Raw genomic sequence first — 25008 nt, 5'->3', positions numbered from 1 at the left:
CACTAGATTTTTCTTGTTTCATCTATGATTATGCATTTTACCTTAATGTAACGACCCGACCGGTCGTTTCATGAATTACAGCTCCGTTTTCCCCATTTCTGCTTCTTATTGCCTTATTCAGCTGCATTTTGTGTTATCGGGTTGGTTGGCTCAGGTTCGGAGAGATTTTGGTAAGGTTTGAAACACTTAGTCTCTTTTGAGTAAGCTTAAGTTGAAAAAGTCAACTAGATGTTGACTTATGTGTTAAAGGGCTCGGATGTGAGTTTCGATGGTTCAGATAGCTTCAGGAGGTGATTTGGGACTTAGGAGCATGATCGGAATGTGTTTTGGAGGTCCAGAGTAGATTTAGGCTTGAATTGGCGAAATTAGAATTTTGAAGCGTTTTCTGGTTGAGAGGTGAGATTTTGATATAGAGGCCGGAATCGAATTCCGGGTGTTGCAGTAGTTCCTTTGTGTCATTTAGGATGTGTGTACAAAATTTCAGGTCATTTGGACGTGGTTTGATAGACTTTTTGATCGAAAGCGGAATTTGGAAGTTTTTGGAATTCTTAGGCTTGAATCCGATGTGATTTTGGTGTTTTGATGTTGTTTTGGTCATTCCAAAGGTTGGAACAAGTTTGAATTAGGTCATGGGTTATGTTGGCATGTTTGGTTGGGGTCCCAAGGGCCTCAGGTGAGTTTCAGATGGTTGAACGGACCATTTCAAGTTAAAGGAAATTGCAGAAATCTACTGTAGTGTTGCAGACAATTTGTGCCCACAAAGCCCTCAATCGAGGAGCCTCTCACCTTGGAGCTAAAACCATTACCCCCGCACCTCTGGTATGAATTCCTTGGCCCTTACTCTACTTTACCAGTTATCCTTTCTTCGTGCTTAACTAACGTGCAGGTAGAGTTAACTTTGGAGGTCCTACAAAGGAGGAAAAGAGCAATCAGTTGGACTTTGGCGGATATTCGGGGCATAAGCCCTGCCTTTTGCATGCACAAGATTATTTTGTAGGAGGATGACAAACCTTTTGTTGAACATCAAAGAAGATTGAATGAAGCAATGCAAGAGGTGGTGAAGAAGGAGATAACCAAGTGGTTAGATGCGGGGGTTGTGTACCCCATTTCCGATAGTTCATAGACTTCTCCGATACAATGTGTCCCAAAAAGGGGGCATGACTGTGTTGAAAAATGACAAGAATGAATTGATCCCAACAAGAACCATTACCGGGTGGAGAGTTTGCATGAAGTATAGGAAGCTCAACAAAGTTACACGGAAAGATCATTTCCCGCTTCCATTTCTTGACCAAATGCTTGATAGGTTGGCCAGGTGTGCTTTTTATTGCTTTTTGGATGGATACTCTGGTTATAACCAAATCTTCATTGCTAATGAGGACCAAGAGAAAACCACTTTCACTTGTCCCTATGATACTTTCGCATTCTCGCAGATGTATTTTGGGTGTGTAATGCACCGTCGACTTTTCCACAATGTATGATGGCTATTTTCACCGATATGGTGGAGGACATTCTTGAGGTCTTTATGGATGATTTTTCTGTGGTTGGAAATTCATTTGAAGATTGTTTGAATGGTTTGGATAGGTTGTTGGATAGATGTGAGGAGACAAATTTGGTGTTGAATTGGGAGAAATGTCACTTCATGGTCGAGGAAGGCATTATCCTCGGCCACAAAATTTCAAAGAATGGTATTGAGGTTGATAGAGCCAAGATTAAGATGATCTCCAAACTCCCTCCCCCTACGTCTGTGAAGGGAGTGAGGAGCTTCTTGGATCATGCGGGTTTCTATCGCCGATTCATCAAGGATTTTTCCAAGGTGGTGAACCCATTGTGCAAATTTTTGGAGAAGGATGCCAAGTTCCATTTCAATGAAGATTGTATGAAGGCATTCGAGTTGCTCAAGTTCAAGTTGACTACTAGTCCTATTATCACCGCACCGGATTGGAGCTCACCTTTTGAGCTCATGTCTGATGCTAGTGATGTTGCAGTTGGAGCGGTGTTGGGGCAAAAAATTAACAAAATCTTCCATTAGGTCTAGTATGCTAGCAAGACAATGAATGATTCCCAAGTCAACTACACAGTGACCGAAAAGGAGCTACTTGCTATTGTGTTTGCCATGGAGAAGTTTTGGTCATGTTTGATAGGTACTAAGGTGATTGTGCACACCGACCATGCGATGCTTCGGTATTTGATGAGTAAGAAAGATTCTAAGGCAAGGTTGATGCTGTGGGTGCTTCTTTTGCAAGAATTTGATCTAGATATTCAAGACCGCAAGGGTAGTAAGAATCAAGTGGTCGACCACTTGTCCCATGAGGAGGGGAGGCCACATGACGGCCTTGAGATTAATGATTTATTTCCCAACGAGCAACTCCTCTCTGTTTCAATGATCGGGATGCCATGGTTCGCTGATCTAGTCAACTATCTTGCGAGCGGCATTGTACCAAATGAGTTCTCTTCAAACCAAAGGAAGAAGCTCAAATGGGATTGTTTGGATTACTATTGGGATGAGCCATATCTTTTCTGAATATGTACCGATGGTGTGATTCGACGTTGTGTACAGGAGGAAGAACAAATGGGAATTCTTGAAGCTTGCCACTCTTCACCGTATGGTGGTCACCATGGTGGAGCGAGAACGCGTACAAAAGTTTTGACTTGTGGATTCTATTGGCCTACCCTCTACAAAGACGTTAGTGATATTGTAAAGCATTGTGAAGAATGCCAAAGAGCAGGTGAAATTTCTAGGAAGAATGAGATGCCCTTTACCACCATTTTAGACATTGATATCTTTGATGTTTGGGGTATTGATTTCATGGGACCGTTCATGAGCTCTTGTGGGAACACTTTCATTTTGGTAGCTGTGGATTATGTTTTAAAATGGGTTGAAGCCATGGCTTTGTCCAATAATGAAGCTCAAAGTGCGGTGACATTCTTGAAAAAAACATCTTCACAAGGTTTGGTACTCTGCGGCCATTATTAGTTATGGGGGTTCGCACTTTTGCAATCGGGATTTTGATACCTTACTCACCTAGTATGGTGTCACTCATAAAGTCTCCACCCCTACCACTCTCAAGCAAGTGGACAGGTTGAAGTCTCCAATCGGGAGATCAAGAGCATTTTGTCAAAGACTGTGAATGCCAACCGGACTGATTGGTCAAGAAAACTAGATGATGCTCTTTGGGCTTATAGAACGACCTACAAGACGCCGATTAGGATATCTTCATATAGATTGGTGTTGGGGAAGAAGTATGATTTTCTAGTAGAACTCGACCATAAGGTCATGTGGGCTTTGAAAAAGTTAAACATTGAGTTGGATGTTGCTGCAAACCTAAGAGTGGCACATTTGAATGAGCTTGATGAATTCCGGTATGCCTACAAAAGTTTGTCCCTTTACAAAGAGAAGATGAAGTACCTTCATGACAAGTATATCCATAACAAGGAGTTCAAAGAAGGTTATTTGGTGCTATTATTCAATTCCCGATTGAGGATGCCTCCGGGCAAGTTGAAATCAAAATGGAGTGGGCCCTTTGAAGTAGTGAATGTAACCCCCTTTGGTGCTCTAGATTTGAAAAATAAAAATGATGAGGTTTTAGAGTCAATGGGCACTGGGTTAAATATTATCTTGGCAAGGTTGATGATGACCACATTGTGGCAGTTATCCATTTCTCATGATTGGTTATCTGCATCGTGACGCGATGTTAAATCAGGCGCTTCTTGGGAGGCAACCTATGTCTTTTTTATTTCTTTCATTTTTCTTCTTTTAGATAGGCTTGGTTTTGTGCTAACCACTTTTGAAGTGTATGTAGGAATGGGCATTTGTTGCAGGGACTGTGTATGAAAAATTTGGCTAAGTGTCAAAATGCATAGTCTCTGAAGTTGGCCAGTCAAAATTGTTTAAGAATTTGCGGCCGCACACATTTTTGTGCGGTCCGCAATGATGCTGCGGCCACACTCATTATTGTGCGGTCCGCAGCCAGTCACCTCAGAGGCTAGGTAAAGAGTGCGGTACACATCAAAATTATGCGACCGCACTCATGTGTAAGACCGGGTCCCACGGGTAAAAAGTATAAATAGAACACCTCTCTCCTATTTACACTTTTCGCTCATCTTAGACCTAAAGCGAAGCTGGCACTATGAATTCCCATTTGCACTCAAATTGTTCCTTCAAATTCATCACCTGCGTCTTCATCATTGGTATGTTCAATTCCTCATTGGATTTTTTATCTTTTATTTGTTTTTGTTCTTAGATTTAGGGTTAACTACATGCTCAAATATGTCAATATTTCATTGTTTCTGCTTAGAAATCATGTGGGTAGTTTTTGTATGATACTTGGGATTTGGGTAACAAGTTAATGAGGATTGATTTCTAAGACCATGTCCATTTGAGACCAAAAATTGCATGAAACCTAGATCAGTACTGGTGCATTTTGAATTATCATTTTTGTGTAGTCTGCAATGGAGGTTGTACCGCCTCACTCATTTTTGTGCGGTCCGCAGTCCTCTAAGTTAGGCAACATGTGAGCTTCACTTCTGCGGTTGCGCTCATTTTTGTGCGGTCCGCAATGGCCTGGTGCCATTTTTGTGCGTTCCGCAATGATAGAACTTCAGACACCCCAGTAGTCTGAACTTAGGGCTCTACGACCGCACTCATTTTTGTGCGGTCCGCAATAGGTATTCTGCGGCGCACTTATTTTTGTACGGTCCGCAATGGGCTATTTGCGGCCGCACTCATTTTTGTGTGGTCCGCACTGCCCTTCTGCGACAACAATACTGTAGTTTCCATCATGATTTTAAATACACTTTGAGCTTCAATTGTGACTGATCTCTAATACTTATGTGCTACAGATAATGGTTCACTCACGTGGTATAGGAGATATACCACAAGGAAGGGCAGAACCCTCCCGAGGCCGGGGTAGGGGCAAGAGCAATCTACTTCTTGCAATTCAAAAAGCTATCAGCAAGAAAGCAACCGCCGATAGAGCCCCGAACACTTTGGAGACCAGTGAGTATGTCCCATACGGGGAAGATTCTGAGGGTAACTCCATGCAAGCATAGCCGGAAGCCCAGTCACAACAAAGACAACAATTCCCTGGGAGACTTCATTTGGTTGATGAGTCCTCATTTGCTACTAGCTCATCCAAGGGTTCGGAAGAGGGTAGTCAAGATTCTGAACCCTCTTCCTCACATGCTCCCACAACTCCAATAAATATTAATGACGATGATGATGTTCGAGATGATGGGATAGGGGGAGAACTGCAGTGACAGGGTTAGAGAGGTCAAGGCTACCATATAATTGGGAGGACCAGTTTTTCAGTGCAACAACCTTTGCCAAGTTCCGAGAATTGTGGCCACAGAGGTCTCTCACTCTTAAGCGACAGTTTTTGATGAAAGACCTGAGCAAATACAATCCCAATGTTCTCAGGAAATTCCAAGAGCAAAAAGGTTGGAGCTAGTTTACCAACAAAGTTCTAGATGCCAATTAGTACCTGGTCAAGGAGTTCTACGCAAATGTTGCTCACATCAAGCAGGGTACAAAGGTTACAAAAGTGTGGGATCTGAATATTCTCTTTTACTCCTGTGCACGAACCAGTATGTAGGGTTTGAAGAAGTTGAGACAGTGTAGTATTTGGAAAAGCTATACATGGGTGATGCAACTCGTCTGTGGTTGGTTGAGATCCTAACAATTCCAAGGTCTACTTCTCTGTGGATCACAGTTGGAGTTCCAATTCTTCGGGCCACCCTAAAATTTGAAGCAAAAGGGTGGTAAATGTTTGTGTGTAGCCTACTTGACCCATGCCTCAATGAAAACATGCTCTCAATCCCTCGTGCAGTTCTGGTGGCCTCGATTATGGCTGGATATCCAATAAATATTGGTGCCATCATGTCCACCAATATCATTCAAGCTGTTCAAAAAGGTGAGAGATCTTACCCGTACCCAAACTTCCTCATCGAGTACTGCAAGGATCAAGGGGTGGAGTCCAAACGCTATGATACAGATGTGAAGGCCAAAAAGCCTTTCTCCTAGTACCACCTTCAGGGAGCTGACAACCCTAAGTTCAAGGGTAAAGTCACTACATCCACTTGCCAGTCTGAGGAGCCAGCAGTGGTGGTTACTAATTCAACTGTCGAGCCTTCCACAGTAGTAGGTACCTCTACTGGGACAACAGCTATGCCACCATCTTCATTCTCCGGTCCACCAGCTTCAGCTAGACTTTCAGCACCATTGCCAGTGCCAGCTTCATCGACCTATCCTCAGAATGCGCTGCGAGTCTCCCAAACATTGGCAAGTCTCAACAATTAGATGCAAGAAGCTATTATAAAGCTGACTGCTATTTCCAATGCTATTACAGCATAGTCCTTAGTCCCAGCAGCTCCAGCACAGCCACATGTACCTCCGTCAGTGGAGGAAGCATTGAAGAAGATTCTAGAAAACCAGAAGATTATTACCAATATTCTAGAGGCTCATGGAAAGGTCATTGCAGACCTGACCAAGCAGGTTAGGAAGATGATGAAGTCTCAAGCCTCAAAGAAGTCCGTGGAGAAGTTGGCCAAGGAGGTTTAGAAGATTGCACATGCGGGGGATTTGCCAATGGACCTACTCATGGAGTCTACTATCCTAGTAGCACAGGCAGCACCAGAGGCAGCAGTCAGCCAGTTTGATGAGCCGGGTGCCACTTCCCACACTGCTGAGGAGATGATCTGGATGCTCAACAACCCAGTTGGCCCTCAGTCTGGTGATGATGAGATATAGCTTGAGGCTGAAGTTGTTGAAGATCCTATGCATACAGAGACCACATAGGGAGTGCTCTTAACTCTCTACCCTTTCCTTGTTCTTATTTTTAGTTAGCATTGTGGACAATGCATTTTCATTTGGGGGGTGGTCTATTCTGGTGATTTGACATTTGGGATGTAATAACTCTGATACTATTTTTATTTCATCTTTATTTTCATTTGGCATGTACATATTTTCTCATTTGATGTAAATATTCATTCCCCTTATGTATATATTTTTCTATCTCATGTATATATTCATTTGACTTCGGTTTATATATTCTTTTATCTCGCTTTCTGTAGTCTATTTAATAACTTCTTTAGTTTGCTTTTCCTTAATAGTATATCTTCTTATTTACTTTAGTAGCTTCTTTTTTATTTGCTAGCTTCTTTTTACGTTTTGAGTGAACAATAAGCCTTTGGTTTTCTTAATATCACGGTTCTTTCCAAAGGTGGATTTTTGTGTGTACCGAGTGACTCTTCCCAACGATGATTGGCGTGACAACCTTCTTAAGGGATTGATTCTGTTTTCTTTTATGTTTTGGTAAATATAGTAGTAATGAATAAAAGGAGTTTCAAGCATGCTTCACTTGGTACCAATACATTTACCTATGATCGTATGGTTAAAAACAAGTTGTTGGCAGAAAATAGCTCTAGTTGTGACTTTTTTGACTTTCATGTTGACTTAAGCAGTCATCGAGTGGTTCAAAGCGAGCCATTTGTGATTCTCAATCTTAGCTAGGATTGCTGTGGGCTCTCGACTCTGTTCTCTTTAGTAATCCAAAAATATGAAAGGTGGGATGTCTTAGTTACAAGTCCAAGTACCCATGCTAATGGTATACAACTTGCCCCAAATGTTTGTCTAGGCGAAATTCTAAGTATAGCTTGGCTTGAGAAATGACCGCAGGCTCTCCTTGATCTGATTTGAAATTTGAAATCTTCCATGGACTACCAATGTGATATCCCTAGTCAACCCCTTATTTGATTTACCTTAGGCTAGCTGAAGTATCTCTTTTTCTAATGGAGGTGGGAATTTCTTTATTTGTTTGAGGGCAAGCAAAAGCTTAAATTTTGGGGAGTTGATAAGTAGGGATTCTGACTGCTTATTTGCTCTTTTACTTGCATTTTAGCTCAAAAATGCTTAAAGGTATTCCCAAAAACTAACGAAATGTTCTTACTTGCAGGAACATTGGGAAATGAGCCAAATAAGTCAAAATCAACTCATAAAGGAGTCAGAAGTGAACAAGAGCCAAAATTGGACAAAGAGGCCAGCAGTGCTGATCGCATAATTCTAGTGCGGCCGCAGAATAAGGATCAGAGAGGAGGCTTTTAGACAACTCAGACAGTGCGGACCGCACCAAAAATATGTGTCCCCAGAAGGACAAATGCAGCTACAATCATTATTATGTGGTCCTCAAGATTGAAGAATCAGAGAGTTGATCAACGTCAAATACTGAAGAGTGCGGACTGCAACATTTTTGTGCGGCCACAGAATCCTAGGTGCAGCCACAACCAGTTTTATGTGGAACGCAGAAAACTTCAAGTTTCAGCCCCAAGTTCCCAAATGTGTGGACCACACTAAAATTGTGCGGCCGCAGTCGACCTTTTTACGGTCCACATCAAAACTATGTGGCTGCATAACCTCCGTAGGGGCATTTTTATCAGATATTTTTAGCATAGTATAAATACAATTTTTTGTTATTTTTAGGTTAAGTTTAGTTTGCAGAGGTGCACCTGAACGTTTTTCTTTGTTTCTTTAAGTAATTTTGTAATAGATTGGCTTCTTAACGCTAGATTTTCTTTGTTTCATTTATGATTATGCATTCTACCTTAATTTCTTCTTGTATTTTTTCAGTTTCTATGAGTAGCTAGATCTTTAGCTAGGGTTGTGACCCAACCCTAGTGTGGGTACTTAATGGGTATTTAATGTTAGGGCTTGTTTGTGATTGGGTTAGTGATATCTAGCCTTGTTTATGCTTAAATTATAGAATTAATGGTTGCAAACATTGATTCATGCCTTTTTTGACCTAGTCTTTGCTTGAGAAAGAGAGACTAGGTTTAGGAAAACTTGGCTAGCAAGGAATTGGGGTGAATTTAAGAAATTGATAGCCTCAATTAAAGGGTCAAATCTAAAGATAGTAAGACCCGACTTGAGCATATATCACTTGATTTGTGCAAATACCCATCTGGGCTTGAGAAAGCTAAATCGGGCAAATTCACTCAAACTACCGGGAGGTATAGAGTGAGTAATTGCGTGTATTTGCTATTCCACAAACCCGATAAATCAAACTTTTTCTATAGTTTACAACCCGTTAGGTAGCCACTTAGGTGGAAGTCACAACCCTAGATTCCTTTATCAATTGAAAAACATCTCAAAACCAAAAATATTATCCTTTAGCTTTATCTTTGCAATCAATAGAGTAAAGTAGAAGTAATACACCAATCAACATTGTGGAAGTACAATTTAAGCCAAAACTTGCAATCAACATAGGTATACACCTAATCTCATATTCTAACTCCCTGTGGATTCAATCCCGACCTTTGTTGGGTTATTATTGCATCCACTGCCTCGCTATTTAATTGTGGTTGGATTTGGCCGAGATCAACTATATCACAACTGGAGATTTTTTCATATTCTTCTCCATTTATAGCATTATAGAGTAGGTATCTTGCTTTAGCATTGACTTGAACAACTGCCATTTGCTCATCTGTGTATACATCTATATCTTCTGGATCAGTAAGTGGTTGAGCAGTTGCAGGTAGTGGATAGTTGTCCTTTTTTATAACTCGCCAAACCTTGACGTCATAAGACTTTGCGTATATTTCCATACGCACTTTTCAGTGAGATAAATGTTATCCATTGAAGTACGATGGCCTAAGATGTGATGTTCCCTCTTGAAAGAGTGCTCCGCTAATAACTTGATTTTCCATGATCTTTTCTCACAAGCTGCTAAGCAAAAAGATATGAGTCTAGCTCTGATACCAATTGAAAGTACAAGGAGGGGTGAATTGCTTATTTTAAAAAAAAATTATAAGTAGTTGACTAGTTTATTAATTAGTCGACTTGAAATAAGAATAGTATATAATAATAAATGCAGGAATTAAAGATACCAGAATTTTTATACTGGTTCAGATTCAATGTGAATCCTAGTCCAGTCTCCTTGGGTTGCAAGAGTGTTCTCTTTCAGTGATCGATGTTCTTGAGTACAGAATGAATGGTATAGCTTTACACCAATAGCTTCATCTCTATGTCTCTCTTCTTTTCTTGATACAATGTCTCACCAGTATTTCTTCTCTCACTAGTTACACAACAGATCTAGTGAAACTACAATGCTTGTTTATAGTAGAACAAAAATAGGGTAGATGGTTCGATCAAAGTATATGAAATTATGTCTGGAGCACATGTATATGTATGAGGCCTTCACGAGTCTTGAGAGATTACAAACCCAAGGGAGTTGATCCTTGAAAGGAATCCTAGTTTGATTCTTTCCAAGAATAAGGTCAAGTTCCCGTTGATCTTCCTTGATTAATGGCTTTGACGAACTTTCCATCCACTAGGCATATCTGTTGGGTCCCTTGATTTCCTCCTTCATTGATTTCTAGTGATCTTGATTTCCTTTGATTTCAAGACCTTCCAGTAATAGCATCCATTAATCTTTGGAAAATAAATCGGAATTTATTGATCGAAGGAATCTCATTTTCCGGTTTATTATCTATTTGTTACATGAATAATTTTGTTAATTAATTTGCGATAATTAATTAGCAACCAATGAAGTCATATACATGTTTGAACTAAGTACTAGAGACTCTGGATATATGGAGGAAGCCTTTGGAAGCAGGTTTCTTTTGGGAATTTATGCTTAAAGATATTTAGGTAGATTTTACAGGCAAATGTTATTCCTCTGCTGTGTATTTCCTTTTCTATCGATGTGTGCTCTAAGTAAATTATCATTAACATGTAGGTCTCTTCCATAGGCAAATAAATCCAACAACATCATTTTATTGTATGAAGGAGGTATTACTAAAAAAAATTAATTCAATTTGATTTTTGGTGAAAGAATGGTTTTTTGATGATGGTTAAGACTAGTGGTTTGTTGGTGGTGAAAGAATAGGTTCGTGTTGCAAGAGGAGGTGATGTTGGTGGTGGTTAGGTGAATAGGGAGTTGGTGGGGGAAAAGAAATAGGAGAGGGATTAAACTGGGATAGATGCAATGAGGTGGTAAGCCACGTGGCATCCACCTCAGTGATATGTCAGGCCACGTGGGATGTTGGGGATTCTAACAGTAGAGGGGTATTTTTCTACTAGTTTTATGACGTTGGAGGCTATGATGGACCAATAGTATAACGGAGGGTATAAGTGGATATTTTTTAATAGTAGAAGAGCATATTTGACCCTTATATTTTTGGGAAAGGGCCTCCCCTTTATGTCATTTTATACCTTCTCTATAGTTTCCCTCTGCTCCGGATCAATTTCCCCAAGAGAGTTTAAAAATTCGATCAAATGAGCTGATTATGTCACAATTATCCTTGGTTCCTACCATGGGCTTTTGTTGATAGACACATAATAATTCTTCAAACACTAATTCCTACGACAATGTGTCATTGTATTTCCCTAACTGTGATCTTAGCTTCTAGAATCCTTCCACGAGGTATCACAAGAAGATACCCCTTCATAAATCAAAAATTAGGAATAGGTTTTCTGTGGGCATTAGATATGATCTCCTGCATATAAGGTTGTCCATACTGGATCTAATCCTCATCATGTTGAGATGTTTGGCCTAAACCAGAATACCTGGAGAGCAATTGTATGAGAGGTTCATATCTTAATGGACAACTAATCACATCTTGAATCTTATAAGAAGTATGATCTAGTCTTAAGAAATCGAATGAACGAATAACAAGGCGTGCTAGATATGAACCCCGAGTCATTGTGGCAATTGATCTTGGTATTGACACTTTGAATGTACAGCTTATACAAGCTCCCCCCTCTATTGAAAAATCATCCAAAATGTTTCTGATGATTTTGGAAAGCACTCTCTGTACTATTCTATTTCATCCCTTTAAAAAAATTACGAAGACTTGGGTAATGAAGAAATATGGAGTTGAGGACTCCTGGAAAATGAGAATGGCAGTAGAAGCGACAGAAGAAACTTCTCGTGGTGATTCATATGGATAAAGAATTCCATTTCCAGTCACCTTAGCATATTCTTAAAAAGAAGATAACATTATTTTCGATCATCATGGTCATAGGTTCATTTGGGATAGTAAATAGAGGGTGAATTAAGGTTTGATAAAAGGATCCTTAATACTCAAGTCTTTCCAAGCACTGGTTGTAACGTTTATATGGGAAGCTTGGTTCCCTACACTTTTGAGGAGGACATAGAAAACCACCATTGTGATGAGCCCAAAGAAGAGGTAACATGATTATACCTATTAATCTCATTTCACGTGATCTTTTCTATATTAGGTTCTCTATTAACATAAATTTGTAGTCTAGGTTGAAAATCTAAAATTCTAACATGTGAAATAATGTTATCTGAATTATAAATCAACTCATTTTATCATTTAGAAAATTAATACGAGTGTTAGAAAACTGCATTAAGAACTGCAACAGTCTAAGTGTCTTAAAACTGTGTAGCAGTTATTTACTGCATAACAGTCATTTAGTTTCTATGTTATCACTAATTTGTAGGAGCTGATTTTTTATTTTTAGTTGAGTTTGTAAACTCTATAAATTTGTCTGAAGTTTCTAATAAATAAGTAAGTTTGCTTTCATTATCAGATTCCTGATTTTCTTTCAATCATGTTCAACTTGTTTAATTGCTAGTAAATCTGATTTTTCTATTCTTTATTCTCTGTAAAACCTATAATTGGTATCAAAGCTTTCTTTTCTTAAGGGATATGTGGGTGTTATTAAACTCAAAACTCTCAACAAGACAAATTTGTCAAGCATGGAAGCAGAATCAAATTTCTCAATAATGGCACCTCATGTTTTCAATGGTGAAAATTATCAAATTTGGGCTGTAAGGATGGAAACTTATTTGGATGCCTAAGATATCTGGGAGGCAGTCGAAGAAGATTATGAAGTTCCTCTGCTACCCATCAATCTAACTATGGCCCATATTAAGAACCATAAAGATAGGAAAACCAGAAAATCAAAGGCAAAGGCTTGTCTATTTTCATCAGTATCTTCTATAATTTTCACTCGGATTATGTCTCTAAAGTCAACCAAATTCATCTGGGATTATCTCAAAGTAGAATATAAAGGGGATGAAAGGATCAGAGACATGCAAGTTCTAAATCTCATTAGAGACTTCGAGATGCAGAAGATGAAAGAAAATGAAACCATCTACGATTACTCTGAAAAGCTCCTAAACATAGCAAACAGTGTAAGATTACTTGGTTCCGAGTTCAGTAATTCTCATATTATTGAAACAAATCTGGTAAATGTGTTAGAGATTTGAAGCAAACATAACCACTTTGGAGAATACAAAGGATCTATCATAGATCACTTTGACAGAGTTGTTGAATGCTTTACATGCTCAAGAACAATGAAGGGTTATGCGAGAAGAAGGAAATAATGAGGAAGCATTGCCAGCCAAACACCAAGATGGTGGCAGAAACAAAAAGAAGAAGAATAAGAAGAATCAACCAACAAATAATGAAGGTATTTCGGCAAATGCCACCAAAGGTAAAGTAGGAAACTCAAAGAGACGTTATCCTACTTGTAAGCATTGTGGCACAAAAGGCCATCCACCATACAAGTGTTGGAAAAAGCCTGATGTCAGGTGAAGTAAATGCAATCAACTTGGGCATGAAGTTGTTATTTGCAAGAACAACGGTCAACAACAAGAAGCAGACACTCAGATTGTTGATGGAGAGGAGAAAGATCAAATCTTTGTTGCAATATATTTTTCAAGTAGATCGTCGAGCGAATGTTGGTTAATTAACAATGGATGCACTAACCACATGACAAATGACAAGGCCCTATTCAAGGAATTGAAGCCCACAACCATTACTAAAGTCAGAATAGGTAATGGCGAACATATTATTGTCAGAGAAAAAAGATCAATTGTTATTCCAAGTCATTCAAATACTAAAACAATTTCTGATGTGCTTTATGTACCTGACATAGACCAAAACTTGCTAAGTGTTGGTCAGTTGATGGAAAAAGGCTACAAATTAACTTTTGAAGATAAACATTACTTGATCAAGGATGTGTCAAATCAAGAATTATTTAAAGTAAAAATGAGAGGCAAAGTTTCTCATGAAATCCATTTGAGGAGGAGCATGTCATTTTTTCAGCGAAAGAAAGTGCGGCAAAAATATGGCACAAGAGACTTGGACATTTTCACTATGAAGGGCTGCTCAAAATGCAAAAATTGAAAATAGTTGAGGACTTACCTGTGTTGGAAGTGAATTTTTCAAACTGTAGTGCTTGTCAATACGGGAAGCAAAGCAGACTTCCATTTTCAAAGACAACTTGGAGAGCCTTGAAGAAATTACAATTGATTCATACTGACATAGCAGGCCCTCAAAGGACTCCCTCACTAAAAGGTAGTCTTTACTATATCATTTTTGTTGACGATCTAACCCGCATGTGTTGGATTTACTTTCTCAAATACAAGTCAGAGGCTGCTAATATATTTCAGACGTTCAAGCAAAAGTAGAAAATGAGAGCGGTTGTAAAATTTAGTCGGTAAGATCAGATAATGGAAAGTAATATACTTCTCAACAATTCAACTTGTTATATGAGGAAGCAGTGATTAATCATCAGCTTACTACTCCTTATCCTCCACAACAAACTAGAGTAAGTGAGAGAAGGAACCGATATATTATGGAGATGACTAGATGCATGTTGCACGGCAAGAACTTGCCAAAGAAATTCTAGGCAGAGGCAGCAAGTACAACAGTGTTTCTCCAAAATAGGCTTCCTACAAAAGCAGTGAAGGATCAAACTCCTTTTGAAGCTTGGCATGGATTTAAACCATCAATAAATTTTCTTAAAGTGTTTGTTTGTCTCTGTTTTTCCTATGTTCCTCAGGTTAAACAAGATAAGTTAGACAAAAAATCTGTCCCAAGCATTTTTATTGATATAGTACAATTTCAAAGGCATATAAGGTGTTCCAACCACTAACTGAGACTATAATCTTCAGTACGGATATGTATTTTATGGAGAATGAAGAGTGTGTTGATACCCAGTTTTTCCCTATATATTTTAGTATGCATAAATACTTTCAAAATAGTATATATATGAATATATAATCATGCACAAGGTTTGTATAATTTTTCTATAATTTTAAAGATTTTAAATTGATTTATTTCCTTCCCTTTTACTCATAAAATCCCCAATAATTATCCCTCAAATTATTGTTGGGGTGATTTAGTCATTTAAATTCTATATTTATGCCAAAATATTTCTAAAGTATTTTTAATGCATTTTTATAATTGCATTTTGTATTTTTAAAGTTAAATTGCATATAATTGCAATACTAGCCTTATTAATGTATCATTACATTTATATGCACAAAATTGATCTTCTATATTTTTAAAATATTAAATATCTATTTTAAATCATTTTAGTATACAAAAATTATCTATTATTTATTATAAATTATATAGGGATAAATTGGCTATTTAAAATATAGTCATATTGCATTTCAATCATAGCCTCAATTAAACCCAATACCCTGCCTAATTTCAGGCTAAAACCCGAACAAAACCCTAACCTGCCTACCCTACCCAGAACCCATTAAATTATAGCCGTTGATCTGAGAGATCAACGGCCCGTATTAAATCTTGCCTTTTTAACTCTAAATGACCTCTAACCATAATTCATTCTCCCAAACTCGCCGCCTCTGTATTCTCTCATCTCCTCTCCTCTCTCAGTAACTCAACCAAACCCTAGCCCTTCAAACCGCTGACCTCTCTTCTCCGGTGATATCCCATCAACTCCTAAGCCTTCAATGGCTTCTCTAATGCCATGCTTGCCTTCTAATAAGGTCTTTAAGGGCCCAGGGCCACGCCGACTTGCACCTAGGGTTCGTCACTTGTCTATTCTTGGCTACGCTGTGATTTCGAGCAAAATCACGCCGTATTTATTACGATCCTTGGGATTCTAGACAGGTTCTTTCATCTTCTGAAACCTTAATTTCTGCCTACATCTCCTAGATCTGTACAAATTTAAAATGATTTGAGTTTGTTTCTTTGATGTTTTGCACTATCCTTGGAACTCTTTACGAGAATCATGTGATTTCAAGTGTTTTCACCTTCTTCTAAAAATTAGAGTTTCAGAACTTCTTTTAAAACTTTGTTTAAACTGATTTTTTTTGTTTAAAACTCTATTTCTTGCATGCTTCGACCGATTCTATGATTTTACTACCTTTTGAACTCGCCTATGTTGAAAGCCTAATTTTCTAGATTTCTTCGTTTGGTTCTGTGTATTAGCATGACTGCTTGTTTCTTGTTTGAGTTTTTGTGACTATCTTGCCTCGAATATGTTCTTACTGAGTTTTTAGCCTAACTTATATCACCTTTATGTGCTTATGTTCATCTTGATTGTTCAAGACTTGCCTCTTTCTATCAGTGCTATTTAACTTTCATGTTTGCTACGTTTGGTTATACTACTCTATTTATATGCTGAACACTGAATCATGACCTTCTCTTTGATTGATTCTGGATTCCCTATTTCATGGTTTGATTGGAAGACCTTCATTTAAACCTTTAATTTCTACCATTTCTATTCAAATTAACTGATTCACCTACCTTATCTGTTGTGGTACTTTATTCTTACTAAATATTTCCTTAATTAGAGTTTTCTAAACTTATCCCTAATTGTTTACCATATACTTACTGAATTTGAAATCTTTCCTTATTAGCCATACACTGATTTCTTTCCTTATTTGTTACTTGTTCTTACCGTTTGAATTGATTCCCTTAACTTAAGGGAGTACTTGTCCTGATTTTTCTCTAATTGGTTCTGAGTTCCATAATTACTATACTATTGTGATTCTTGCCTTATTTTTACCTTGTTTCGAACTACTATATATACACACTCTTTCATTAACACTAACACACGAACACATTGGTTTAAAACTCTCTCTCACACAAAAAATCTCTTCTGCCCTCTTTTCTCTAGTTACTTGCTATTGTTCTAAGTCAGCTGGCTGCAAGCCAAGGTTGATTACTCTACTCTCTTGCTCCACACTTCGTGTTTACTACCTTCTTTACTGGTATGTTCTAATTTCAATTCAAGTTCCAAAAATAATATGGTCCTTTTATTACTTCAATTCATCTCGTTTCTAGTTTGCTTTTACTTATGGTTTTGCTGTGAAATCTGTAGTTAATATGTTTACATGATTAGCATGTTATGTGCTCCCCTTCATTAGGATCAGTATGAACATGTTACCCCTCTATGTGGTCTGTCTCCATGTGATCTTGCTCTATCTTGTTTCTGGTATGAATCTCCTTGTAAAGTAGTCTGCACTCCAAAACTTATATGATTCTGGGATTGATTTTAAATCATGTTGGTCCTATACTGAACCCCTTGAGCATTGCTGATTCTGTGACTATGCCTGATCAGTGTTTCTGAGCATGTTTGTACCAATTTCAAAGACTTATGCCTGCTATGTGTTTACCATTATGGGCTTTACCTATCCCCAATTCCCACTTACCCCTGTGTGAAGGCTTGTGGTGCTAAACCTGTCTTGGTTCTTTGTTCTGTGTGTGATGCTGAACCTGTTTTGGTCTTGAGGTTGGTCTGTTGTTTGTTGATTGCCCTACTCTTTTTAAAACTGTCTCATTGAATAACTCCTCTGTTGTTTTACTAAATTATTTCAAGCAAACCTTTTTTTAATACTGTTTTCCCACTAAAACCTTTCAAACTGTGTCAAGCACTCTCACTCTACTCCTAAGTCATTAGGTTCTGCCCCCTCCAATGTGTGTACTGCTTTGGGATCCTCTTGAGAACCCTCTCAACTCTGGCACACTGAGGCTAGCACTTCCACACTGCACTTACTCAATTTGGTTACCAAATCTAGGTGTGAGCACTGTTCGGGATCCTTGAGATCCTTAGGGAACTCGAATGCACCTAGACAATGACATTGTCTATGGAATTTGGGCATTTGAGGCTATTGGAGGCTTTGGATCTGGGCCTATTTGTAGGCTCCCTATAAAATAACTTCTTATTTTTCTTATCTACTTATGTAATTCATTCATATGGTCTATAATAATTTGTAAATGAATATTGGGGCAACTAGTGAGAAGGGTGGATAGTTACATGTTTATGGGATAATACGGGTAGAAACCATTCCTATAGGACTTTATATTTTGCAATGATTGCCTTACCAAGTAGAAACCATGTCTATAGGACTTTATATTTTGCTATGTTTTCCTTACCAAGTAGAAGCCATGCCTATAAGACTTTATATTTTGCTATGTTAGAAATCATGCCTATAGGTCTCAAGTGGTTCCAATAATAAAAATCATGTTATAGGTCTTAAAATCAACTTCACAAGTAGATATCATGCCTATAGAATATGATCTAGTCCAACTTCTGTTATAACAGATATTTATATGTGCTTTCATTTGTTATCATGCCTACCAGTTTCTAAAATCAGTTTTAAACAACAAGATATCATGCCTATAGGGAACACCATCAAAAACTCTGCCTATATCTAAAATCAGTTTAATTTAAATAAGTCAATCCAGACAGCGATTGGTTCACTTCGAAACTAGTTTAATTAGTGTTTTATTTTCCCTGAAATGATTTCTTTCAAAAACTGCCTTAATCTATCATTAGACAGCATGCCTATAGGGATTCAAGAGTCTATTTTAAAATCTACCCTGTTGTTACTATATAAATGTAATTATCATTATTCCGCATGTAGGCAAGCCTATAGGGCGTTTCCAAATCCTATAACTCTGAAACTGTTTCTGTGACTTAATGTCGTTCTGATTTTTAACAGGCTTTAGAAATCAGTAGGCAAACTAATAGGGCCATTACTTCCGAGTTTATAAAATAAACTGCCTATCTTCTGTGTCTTGATAGAGACATCATGCCTTAGGATACTATTTAACAAAAGGCCCTTATTTGTGCTTGAGTCGTACTGCTTATGTGTATTGTTTGAGGAGGTAAACTTGAGCCTCTAATTGCTCCCTTTTATCTTATGTGCTAAGGTCCTAATTGTTCTTGCCTGTCACCTTAGTATTTTCACCTTTAAAACCTTAGGGGTCTGTCTAGAACTACCTATAGGTAGAGGTCCTAAAATTCCTCTAGGACCATTAAGAAGGGGCGGGTAACAGCCCGCAATAGAAATCGCTGACCAACACTCGCTTTAATGACCACTAAGGGGTGGGAAGGGTAGATATGGGATATGATGACTACGCGCTAATGTCACGTGTATCCCCTTATGGAGGAGTGTTTACTGGACATTGTGTGGGGTGATCATATAGGCTAACCAACTTAGGACCCCTCCTTTCCCAAATTCCTTTTGTTTTAAACTTTTCTTTATGTACACAACTTGTTCAAAAACCTTTGTCTTATTATTTGAACTTATACATCGTCCAACATGCTTTACTTGTAAATTATTTGATTCAACTATTTATTTGTTAATGGACTAATTCGAAAATATAAGTTCGGCCGAGACCCATAGTTGTGGACCAAGAGGGGTGACTAACACCTTCCCCTCGAGGTCATTTCTAGTCCTTACCCTAATCTCTGGTAATGCAAACCAATATAAGAGTTAATCACTCTAGGTGCCCTAACTCACCATAACTCGTTAGGTGGCGACTCTTCAAATACCCAATTCCCAAAAGAAAATGAGTTATTACCTCCCATGAATGTCGAAACCCGGACTTTTCCACGAGGGAAAAAAGAGGGCATGACAAAGTGGTGTTGGGAAGACTCAAAGAAGCCTATCCTAAATTCTCTTGACTCAACACGAAAGGTTCCTGAAAAGCAAATATCAGCCTCATAGTGGGATAAGATGGTTGATCATTCACCAGTTCAATGTACTCGATTTCTCTCTGATATATATCAGCGATGCAACGTAGTTGTATGTGAACCTGCTGGATACAGTGAGGCCAAGAATGATTTGGTAGCTGCAATGAAAGAAGAGTTGTTTATGCTTGAGAAGAACAAGACTTGAGAGCTTGTTTATCAACCTCAAGACAGAATGGTAATTGGGTTGAAATGGGTCTTTAGAACCAAGCTCAATCGTGATAGTTCAGTCAACAAGCATAAAGCAAGACTTGTAGTTAAAGAATATGCACAAATTTTTGGTGTAGATTACTTTGATACATTTGCACTAGTTGCTAGGTTTGACTTACTTCTTGCTCTTGCTGCACAATTGGGCTGGAAAGTGTATGAGATGGATGTCAAATTGGCATTTCTCAATGATTTTCTTTATGAAAAAATTTATGTGGAGTAACCTGAGGTCTTTACGATGAAAGGAAAAGAGGCCAAAGTTTATCGGCTAAGAAAGGCACTTTATGGTCTTAAACAGATACCAAGGACCTGGTATGGTCGAATAGATGACCATTTTCTTGGCCCAGGCTTTGAAAAGAGTCCATCAGAATCTACTTTTTATGTTAAACATAATGGCATTGATATCCTTGTTGTTTCTGTCTATGTGGATGATGTACTAATTACAGGGAACAATACAAGGTATATCGAGAATTTCAAGCAAGAAATGATGCAAGCCTTCGAAATGATTGACCTTGGTTTGATGTCCTGCTTTCTTGGAATGGAAATCAAGCAAGGACAAAATGAAGTTTTCATTTGTCACAAGAAGTATGCCAAGGAGATTCTGAAGAAATTGAAAATGGAAGATTGCAAGGAGATGAGCGCTCCTCTGAACCAAAAAGAGAAACTAAGCAAAAATAATGGAGCAGATATAGTGGAGGAAGCATACTTTAGAGGCTTAATGGGTTGTTTGATATAACTCACAGCTACACAACCCGATATTCTTTATGTAGTAAGCATTTTATCGTGGTTCATGCATTATGCTAGTGAGGTGCATCTAAAAGCAGCCAAGAGATTTATCAGATACATCAAAGGGACCATTAATTATGGTGTCAAGTTTCAGAAGAGTCAAAATCTAAAACTACTTGGGTATTCTGATAGTGATTGGGTTGGATCCGTGGATGACATGAAAAGCACATCGGGGTATTGCTTCAGTCTTGGCTCAAGAATTTTTTCTTGGTATTCAAATAAGCAGGACATTGTTGCTCAATCTACTGCAGAGGCAGAGTTTGTGGCTACAACATCAGCAACGAATCAAGCATTGTGGTTGAGAAAAATATTGGTGGACAACCAAGCTGCGATAGCAATTTCTCACAATCCTGTATTTCATGGAAAAAATAAACACTTGAACATCAAGTTTTTCTTCTTGAGAGATGTGCAAAAGAACAGTGATGTCACTCTATTGTATTGCAAGACTAAGGAGCAACTTGCGGATATCTTCACCAAGTCTTTACCAGCCAAGAAATTTGAGCTCCTTAGGCAAAAACTTGGAGTTTGCATCTCTTAAAGCAAGGATGAGAGTTAGAAAATTGCATTAAAAACTGCAGCAGTTCAAGTACCTTAAAACTGTGTAGCAGTTATTTACTGCATAACAATTGTTTAGTTTCTATGTTATCCCTAATTTGTAGGAGTTAGTTATATTAGATATTGACTAGTGCTAGTTATATATGAAATTAGCTAAAGATATATTTTACTACTCTAGGGGATTCTAATAGACTAGAAGTACTTTTGGCCCCTTGTGACTATGAATTGAATGAATAAATGGATGAAATCAAGAAATAATTCAACTAACAGTTCGAACCAAGAAATGGAAGAATGAAAGTCGTATGGGTTCATAAAGACTCTATGGCTAAAAAGTAAAAAAAGATACATCGAATGAGTTCTGATAGTTTAATAATCTTATTACTTCAATCCGAAGTTCTTAATTACTTCGAGTAGATGAGTCCTAGCGAGGGAATAATTAATTCATAACTCACTGGTTGATTGTATCATTAACCATTTCTTTTTTTTTGGTACGGGGAACTCATCATGAATCCACAAATTTCTACCGCTTCCGTTATTGTTGCTGGATTGGCTGTAGGGCTTGCTTCTATTGGACCCGGAGTTGGTCAAGGGACTGCTACATGTAGAGGGTATCGCGAGACAGCCCGAGGGAGAGGGAAAAATACGAGGTACGGTATTGCTTAGTCTTGCATTTATGAAAGCTTTAACAATTTATGGACTAGTTGTAGAATTAGCACTTTTATTTGAGAATCCTTTTGTTTAATCTATTTATTTTTCATATTTTATTGCCTTCGACTTGTCATTTGATTTTTCAAATTCTATCAATATTTCCCTCCTCCAATTCTTTATTCTTTGAGAAAAGAACCTACGGGAAGGGCTGATTTGCGGATGAGGAATTAGTATACTGACTCGCTTTCATCCTTCCCGTTCATAGACCAAGGGAAACTCTTTTTAGTAAGTGTGAGTGTTCCAATAACCAATAAAAGGGATTCTTTCATTTCTTTGGGCCATTGGCCATCTGCCGGGAGTTTTAGGTTTAATACCGATATTTTAGCAATAAATCCAATAAATCTAAGTGTAGTGCTTGGTGTATTGATTTTTTTGGAAAGGGAATGTGTGCGAGTTGCTTATTCAAGAATAGGCTAGACCACCCAGTTGTACCCTTTTCCGTTATAACTAGGAAAGAGAGGTGCATGATCTCACGAATTACTTCTGAATAAATTCAGAAATTATATGTAAGAACCTTTATTTTCAGTTGAGTTTGTAAACTCTATAAATTTGTCTAAAGTTTCTAATGAATAAGTATGTTTGCTTTCATTATCAGATTCCTGATTTTCTTTTAAAGTTCTTCAACCTCATGTTTAACTTGTTTAATTGCTAGTAAATCAGATTTTTCTATTCTTCATTCTCTGTAAAACCTACAAGGAGTCCAGTCCCTTAATTCTTTTCTTCTAAATGGAATAGAGAACAATGAACATAGTTAGAAAATAAAGTATTTATTTTAACTATATAGTGGACGGAGAGGAAATGCTTAAGAGAAAATGGGGAATAAACACAAAAAAGTTAAGCTGAATGGTACATTTCTCAAGAGCAAAGAATTTGGTTGTCTCATCCGAAGGCGCATGTGGGTTTGTTGCTTCTTCTGGTGGTAGTGTGGGGTCTAATGGAAAATTAGAAAAAGAGGAGGAGGATGTGAAAACTCATTGCTAGAGCTGCTAATGCAGCTATTTTTTCTGCTAGAGCTTTTGCTATCACGCTCAATGTTAAACATAATTACTGCATTTAAGTTAGTTATTCTAGAAGCTTCTAAGTTGTATTGAGAGAACTTGTTTGAGTGAAAAATTGATTCTTTCATTTCCTTGGCATGTTCCGAGCATAGATTGCATATTGTGATTTAAGAGATTTGTCATGTGTAGATAGCTTACCAGATTCTTTAATGTAATGACAAAATTTGAATTTAAGCACAACTTTTTAAAAATTGAGTACATGTGGAATTGTAAAAACAAATAAGTTTGGGATTTTAGTCAACTTCTTAGCAAAACAAATACCAAAATACAAAGGTATAATATTCTGATTTTTGGGGGAGGGGGGGAATTCGAAGGAGCAAGGCATGCAGTTTGAGGAAGGAGAGAGATTTATTGTTGGTCAGATTAAAGAGAGAGGGAGTGTCTTCCTTGCTGTGAGTGAGGGTGAGACAATATTATTGTATTTATCTAACTATAAGATGAGGTGAAGAAGTATAATTAGCCTCATCTGAAGAATTTATAATGGGTACATGTCGATGCTCCAGCTCTCATGTTGTTAACTTGTATTACGCTTTACCTAGTGTCTTCAACTTTCAAACTTCACATTACATTTCAAGTTGGGGCCACTAATAGTTATGAGTGATCATCTGATGGTTCTAACCATAAGGCTATTGTACTCTCCAAAGTCCATGAGTTTCCAAAATAAAATGGTAGATTGATGATGATAGGCAAGAAAATCGTGTTTTAGCTACATTTTGCACTCTAATATTATACTTTCATTGTATTTGAGCCTAAATGTTAGTACTTTGTATTTATTACGTATGTTATATTGTGTAGGATGTGATTTCGAGTGAAGAAGTGAGTTTGGAGATAAAATTGATTATTTGGAGCTTTGAAGTTTGAGTAGAAGCCCAAGAAATTAAATCAGGATCACATTCAGGGTTCGATGACCAAGTCAGGATGTAAAAAAATGTGAGAAAAAGAGATTACTCTAAGAAAAATGCACTATTGCGCCGTGTCATGTGCCGCGGGACGTGCGGAGCTAGTGCAAAATTCCTACAGAGTAAAAAAGATCAACTCTCCGAAAATCCTCACTAATGCGGCGCATGGGGCGGCGCACCATTTTCGCGATCCAATTGTCCCACTTTGGCTTGAAAAGAGTAGTTTTATTCGAGCCCATTCCTACATGGTATAAATAAATCAAAAATACGATTTTTAAAGTACTTTTGACCTTGGGAGCTTTTGTAGAGAATTGGATGCTACAAGACACAGGATTTCATCATCTTTCCATCATATCAATACGGGAGTTCAAAATTACTAGAGCATTGTTTAAATTCAATCCTTGTGGAGACGATAATTTAACTATACTATCTTTGGCTAGCGAGCATCAATTTCGTGTTGTGTTTTGCACTCGTTAATTGAGTATCGGACAATTCATCATATTTTAAATATTTCTTGCAATTAAAAATAGCCCTTCTTGTAGACGAAGAAATCATGCTTTGACACACTAGCTATTAAAAACTAATGTTATGGATTGTTGGGTTTAAGCTTCTTAGACCTTAAAAGAGGGTGAATGAAAAATAAAAGAAAAATAAAAATTTTATTTTCCCTCCTTGACAAAGGGACATTGTCCCATATTAGAGGAGAAAAAAACTTTTGATGGGTATATATACAATTGCTCTTCTTCTAGCTCTTAAAGCGTTAAGAAGAAGGCAACATCGCGCCGTCGTCGTCGCTCGCTCGGCTTTGGCTTCAGATTATGGTAAATTATTTTTTCTTTGCGTTTTGATTTCCTGTTTTATTTTACATAAGTAGCCATTTATGTAATGGCCATTTTACGTGAACAGCCATAACAGACATTCTGAAGAGTTGCACCTCTTCGTTTAAACTCAACATGTTGGCTATAAATAACAGACTATTCCCTCACATTTTTCTTACAAAAATTCGGATTTATCCTTCTTCTTTATGTAT

At 37.8% G+C, this 25008-nt stretch overlaps 1 protein-coding gene across 1 annotated transcript; it reads left to right on the top strand.

Moving 5' to 3' along the window:
- The first annotated feature begins 20762 nt into the window (after positions 1-20762).
- On the top strand, positions 20763-21296 carry LOC138877882 (secreted RxLR effector protein 161-like). The gene has a single exon (XM_070157528.1). It carries the CDS (start codon positions 20763-20765, stop codon positions 21294-21296), a length of 534 nt encoding a protein of 177 aa, XP_070013629.1.
- Positions 21297-25008: the final 3712 nt, after the last annotated feature.

This window comes from Nicotiana sylvestris, chromosome 9 (assembly GCF_000393655.2).
Source record: "Nicotiana sylvestris chromosome 9, ASM39365v2, whole genome shotgun sequence".
In the NCBI taxonomy this organism is placed as follows: domain Eukaryota; kingdom Viridiplantae; phylum Streptophyta; class Magnoliopsida; order Solanales; family Solanaceae; genus Nicotiana; species Nicotiana sylvestris.
The sequence above is the reverse complement of the archived record's forward strand: the minus strand, read 5'-3'. Positions and strand labels throughout refer to the sequence as shown.

Excerpts from the sequence above, each read along its gene's own strand:
- LOC138877882 (XM_070157528.1), top strand. The coding sequence starts at position 20,763 with ATGCATTATGCTAGTGAGGTGCATCTAAAAGCAGCCAAGAGATTTATC.